The following is a 5,882-nucleotide window of genomic DNA, read 5'->3' on the forward strand; positions in this document are numbered from 1 at the left end:
ATAGATTTTGACTCATACAATGTTGTTTATTGCAAAATAGAGCATTATGAGTATATTTCAATTTGTAGTATTTTTTTGTAATATCTTTTCTAAGTAAAAAAAAAAAATACTCGCATTTATGATTTCCAATGGAGTTTAGCTCATTTTTTTCATTTTTTAAATTATTTTGCTAGGCTGCTTTATTAAAATACTCGCATTTATGATTTTCATTTATCTCTTTTATCACTTTTTTGTACTTGAGTTTCTATCATTAACTTGGAAGTTTCTCTGTCTCTCTTTTACAGTATTGGTTTATGTAAAAAATTGTAATATTATTGTGATAAACAATTGTCCAGAACTTGATTCTCTAATATATAATGGGATGAGAAACGATATTCAGATTTTCTTTAGGAAATTCAGGAAATAATACAAAAGTAAGAAAGACATGAACACTCGAAATTTTAAACAGAAAATGATATACTCAAATAATTGATTTTCCATTACTGAATAATTGAAAGTGTACATTACAGACTATTTACAACCATAACATAATCATCTTTCTATATTTCATACACATTTCTTCAACCTTCCAAACAAACAAAAAGAAGAAAAAAACCAACATAATTGCAACTTAAAGGATAAAAAAACTGGGGACCTGGCATCCATTGATCCCTACCATGAAGGGGGCAAACGACGAAAGGTGGGAAAAATCAAAGTTAAAAAGAATGTTGAAAAGCCAAAAGATGAGCTTTTTACGTTTAAAATTTCATAATACACCCGAGCCGAGGATTTTACTCTTTCTCAAGCTATCGACTATCATCGTTCCCATGTAAGGATCCATCTTTCATCAGTTTCAAGCTGAGACTATTATATCTTTCTCGTGAATACTGTCGTGATGCCTTTCTCCAATCTGTACCAGCCTTCATCATTGCCGCGAACTCATCAAAACTGATGCGTCCGTCCTGCAAAAGTATAAAATGCAAGCACATAAGAACCTTGAGAAACTAACCGGGGCATCATCCAGAATGCACACATGTACAAACAAATGTATAGCAGCACAAAGGTTTAGAAGCCAGACGAGTCTGAAAAATATGACTGACCTTGTCTGTGTCCACGTCTTGCATAATTGCACTAATAACTTCTTCACTGTTGGTTTCAATCTCGTCAGATAATGCCTCCCTTAACTCGTCAATCTCTATATAACCAGTTTGGTTTTTATCAAAAAATTCAAATGCCTTCTTCAAGTGCTCATCATTGCCCATCTTCCTAAGGTGGACTGAGATTGCCACAAACTCCCCATAGTCCAGATATCCATCTTTATCAACATCGCCCTGTCGAAGTATCATTGTTAAGTTTTTCTTCTGATTTGGCAAAAAAGATGTCTCTATCCCAATTTATGTGTATTACTTTCCTTTTTTGTTGTTCCAAAAAGAATGGCATACTTCCTAATTTAGAAATAATTTAACTTCAAATTTCCCATCTTATTCCTAACGAGATGATTTATAGCCACACAAATATCTATGGCTTGTTCTAGACCACAAATTTTCCTTTATTTCTTAAACACGGTGCCCAGTCAAACACCGCTACATACATTGCGACGTAGGGAGCAAGAAGCTTCTACGCCCATGGCTACCGTTCTTATACAGTAATAAGTTCTTTTAGTTAATACTATGTATGACCAGATGTCTAGCAAGGGGGCATGAGAAAAGATGATTCCATCAAAGCTACCAAGAACAAAGTATTAACATAATTTTGCAAGTAGTAGTTTAGCTAAGCGTCTACAATCATTTCAAGTCAGAGAGAATAATGATTCATGAAAAAGCTAACACTTACAGCATCCATTAGAATTTGTACGTCAGTATCAGGGACTTGATGTCCAAGCTTCTGCAATCCAACTTTCAACTCATTCATGTCAATCTTCCCTTTGTTTCCTATGTCCATCAATTTGAATCCCTCCTTTATTCCAGCCACCTCCTCCACAGACAAATGCTCAGCAATAACCTGTGAGGTAGAAAAGGAAATTTAGAAACAAAATGTAGAGAATTTGCAAGCTGTGCAATCCAAGACTAGCCAACCGATTTCAGAAAAATATTTGAAGTGAAGAAAAATTAAGACGGAGAAACAGTAATCTTGTTTCGCTAGGAGCAAAATCGCACCCTTAAAGCTCTTTTCTTTAGCTTGTTCATCATAGAAAATTGCTTGAGCCTTGCTTTCACAGTTTCACCAAGAGAAACATTTGGCGCCTTTTTCGCATTTTGTATCCAAGGATGGTCTGCAAAGAGAATATATTCGGTAATGAGTTGTAAATCTACTTCAACGGACTTTGGAAAAGGGGAATAATGAATTCTAAATTGGTAGAGAAAATGAACTTTGTTCTAGAGCATAGTTTACCTAGCACTTCCTGAGCAGTAAGCCTCTTGCTAGGGTCAGGGTTGAGCATCTTCTTCACAAGGTCTTTTGCGTTGTCAGAGACCTTTGGCCAAGGGTCTCTTCTAAAATCCACAACAGATCGAATGATCGCTTGAGCAACTCCTTGTTCAGTTTCTGCAATGAGGAATAGATAGAAATTACATACATGTGACCGCTGGAAACCCGGTACTAGCTACTTAATTGATAAAGCGCCTTACTGCGCATAAACAATGCTCTTCCAATTGATTGTTCTCGTGGCATTCGGTAACTTTTATTTTGAAATACAATACGAAACATTTGGCAATGTAACTAAACTGACCTGCCCAAAAGGGTGGGACACCACATAGCAAGATGTAAAGAATGACTCCAGCACTCCATACATCTACTTCTGGACCATAGTTTCTCTTCAACACCTCAGGAGCCATGTAATAGGGACTTCCCACAATCTCATTAAATCTCTCTCCTGTAAAATCAGCGCAACAGTGAATAAAATGCTCAACTATGCAAATCCAGGAGTAACATAAAAATATTAGGAGTTTTACCAGGCTTAAAGAATACTGAGAGCCCAAAATCAATTGCCTTCAAAGGTGCTGTTTCCTTCTTGTTTCCAAACAAGAAATTTTCAGGTTTGAGATCCCGATGCATGACGCCATGCTTATGACACATCTGTTACAAAAGCAAATCATGAATTCTTCCCAAACAATAATCACTCGGAGAAACAATTCAAAAACAACAATTAACTTGCATCTTGTCAGCTAGTTAACTATTACTTCCTCATTCTAGGGGTCAAGACCAGGGGCGGATGTAAGGTTATAGGTACGGGTTCAATTGAACCCATAACTTTCGATGCGGGACATAAATTCATGTGTAAAAATTTATCAGAATTACAATACATAGTAGAGATGAACCCATAACTTTAAGATTATAAGGTTAAACACAAAAAACCTAAAAATTGAACCCATAAATTTTAAATCCTGGATCCGCCTCTGGTCAAGACATTAAATCTCAGTTTACTATAAAAGAATGAGAATCACCCATGATCTAGCATATTCTTACTGTTATCGAACGAAGCAGACTAAGCCATTATCAGTAATTCATTAAGCTCTACCTTGAGTTCTCCAACTCTACCAGTTAATAATACAAAGTTGACAACTACAAAGACCCTTTAGATTGACATGTAAACACCAAAGGAAACAAGAACACATCACAAACAAACTAAGAATATTGAATTGTCACCTGAATTACTTCGACAATAGTGCGAGTCACAGCTGCAGCAGCCCTCTCAGTATAATGCCCCCTCGCGACAATCCGATCAAAGAGCTCACCACCCTCACACAACTCCATCACTAAATGAACTGCAATATCATCCTCATAAGTATCCTTTAAGGTAACAATATTAGGATGCTGAGGCAAATTCTTCATAATCTCAACCTCTCTCCTCACATCCTCAATATCTATTCTAGTCCTTAGCTTCTTCTTGGATATTGATTTACAAGCATAAAATTCACCTGTAGTTTTCTCAGTACATAAATATGTAACCCCAAATTCACCTCTGCCAAGCTCACGTCCTAGTTCATATGTGATCTCAATATCATGACCTGTTGGATTTTCCAATACATAGGATTTATACCCACCATTTCCATGATTATGTGTAGAAAATGGATTTGGTTTATTTTTCCCCCTTTTTTGCTCATCTATATCAGTAGTACTAGGTACTGCACAACAATTTCCCATGAAAAATACCTTAAAAAACCCAACTTTTAAGGCTCAAAATCTTAGCTTTATGCAACTAATCAATAAGAACAAAGCTAACAATTTTGACCCTCTTTATCTCCACCCAAAAGGGTCTAAGAATTTGACCAAAACACTAGTAAAAAAGCAATCACAATTTAATTTTGACAAAGGTAACACAAAGATATCAAGAAAACAGCAAGTGGGGTTCCCTTTGAATCTTTCAACAACTCAAAAAAACCAACACAGAAAAATCTGAGATCTTAAAAACACCCAGTTAGGGTTTAAATTTTTCAGGTAAAGGCACAAAGAAACACCAAGATAGTTCTAATTTCCTAAAGAACAAAGTTCAAATCCTCAACAAAACAAAAAAACAAAAAACAAAAAACAGAAAGGAGTAAAAGTAGAATTTTCCAAAAAAGAATGTGAAAATTTAGAGGGAGTTGTAGAATTTGGAAGATGGAGGGGGTGATTTAAGGATGAGAAAGAGGAATTTAGCGTGTGAAAATAACCCCACAAAAGGTCAAAACCCCATTTCGTGGCAACCTGTAATTCAACTGTAGCTCTGTACTTACTGACTCTTTTCGGCTCTTCTTGATTTTTACAAAATTGTCCAAATCAGAATCACATAGTAATAATCATAATTTCTATTCACTTTTTTATCTTTTATGTTTATGAAAAAAATACTACTACTCTTTTGTAGCAAATGAACATTAATTTAAGATCTTGGTGAAAGTTATTTGGCTGGTTCTTGGAGAAAGAAATTAGTTTAATTCAAATTAACCTTGGTTATGCATCCTTTTTGACTATTGGCCAGAGACGGATATAGAATTTAAACTTAGGAAATTTAGAACTAACTAAGTTCGAAATATAGTATTTTTACTTATGTAATGAACTTGTTAGCACATACATATTAGTTGAACTAAGTGGGCATTTGGACATAAGAATTGTAAGATTCCAAAACATGGTGAAGAAATTTTTCAAAGTGAAAATGATATTTGAATTTTAGAGTTGTGTTTGGACATGAATATAATTTTTTGGGTTGTTTTTTAAGTTTTGTGAGTGATTTGAGTGAAAATTTTAAATAATAGTTTTTTTGGAGTTTTTCAAATTTTCAAAATGCATCTTCAAGTGAAAATTGAAAATTTTATGAACAAATGCTAATTTCGAAAAAAAGTGAAAATATTTTGGAAAAAAGGGAAAATTTTCTTATGTCCAAACGGGCTCTAAAACTACTGAGGTTGAATGAGTCCATAATTTTAACACTACATCTGCCTGCCTCTGCTTGTGGTGATCACCAAAAATTTAGCTGATACAAACTTATTACGATGGTTAAAGTCTATATATATATATATATATATATATATATATATATATATATATATATATATATTGAAATTCAAAATTAATTCATTTGTGAAACTTGAGCTTTAACATGATTTACATGTGTTTATTTGATCAAAGTCATTTTAACATATCAAAGAATGATGCAATTATATGTGTGTGAATTTATATAATTGTGACGATCCGACCCGTCGTCTCATACCGTTCTGTTTTCCCCATTTCCTGCTTCGTTATGCTTCATTATCAGTATCTTGTGTGAACGAGTTGAATTGGGTTGATTTTTGGAAGGAAATGAGACACTTAGTCTCTTTAAGGAAGGTTTGTTTTGGAAAAGTCAACTGGACATTGACTTATGTGTTAGAGGGCTCGGATATGAATTCTGATGATTTGGTTAGCTTCGGGGGATGATTTGTGACTTA

At 34.4% G+C, this 5,882-nt stretch overlaps 1 protein-coding gene across 1 annotated transcript; it reads right to left on the minus strand.

The window, feature by feature from the left end:
- Positions 1 to 455: 455 nt before the first annotated feature.
- LOC109206736 (calcium-dependent protein kinase 7-like) lies at positions 456 to 4,665 on the minus strand. Its single transcript, XM_019369593.1, has 8 exons — positions 3,625 to 4,665; positions 2,931 to 3,054; positions 2,708 to 2,851; positions 2,371 to 2,523; positions 2,136 to 2,251; positions 1,813 to 1,980; positions 1,080 to 1,310; positions 456 to 941 (listed from the first exon to the last, which is right to left on the minus strand). The coding sequence occupies exons 1-8, from the start codon at positions 4,120 to 4,122 to the stop codon at positions 786 to 788; spliced, it is 1,590 nt and encodes a 529-aa protein (XP_019225138.1). The 5' UTR covers positions 4,123 to 4,665; the 3' UTR covers positions 456 to 785.
- Between the last annotated feature and the right edge of the window lie 1,217 nt (positions 4,666 to 5,882).

The sequence above is a fragment of the Nicotiana attenuata genome, unplaced genomic scaffold, assembly GCF_001879085.1.
Source record: "Nicotiana attenuata strain UT unplaced genomic scaffold, NIATTr2, whole genome shotgun sequence".
Taxonomy (NCBI): domain Eukaryota; kingdom Viridiplantae; phylum Streptophyta; class Magnoliopsida; order Solanales; family Solanaceae; genus Nicotiana; species Nicotiana attenuata.

Bases quoted from the DNA above. Each gene is read 5' to 3' on its own strand.
- LOC109206736 (XM_019369593.1), bottom strand. From the start codon at position 4,122: ATGGGAAATTGTTGTGCAGTACCTAGTACTACTGATATAGATGAGCAA. The intron at 2,524-2,707 runs GTCAGTTTAGTT...TCCTCATTGCAG, and splicing joins TGTCCCACCCTTTTGGGCAG to AAACTGAACAAGGAGTTGCT. The intron at 2,252-2,370 runs GTAAACTATGCT...TTCTCTTTGCAG, and splicing joins TACTGCTCAGGAAGTGCTAG to ACCATCCTTGGATACAAAAT.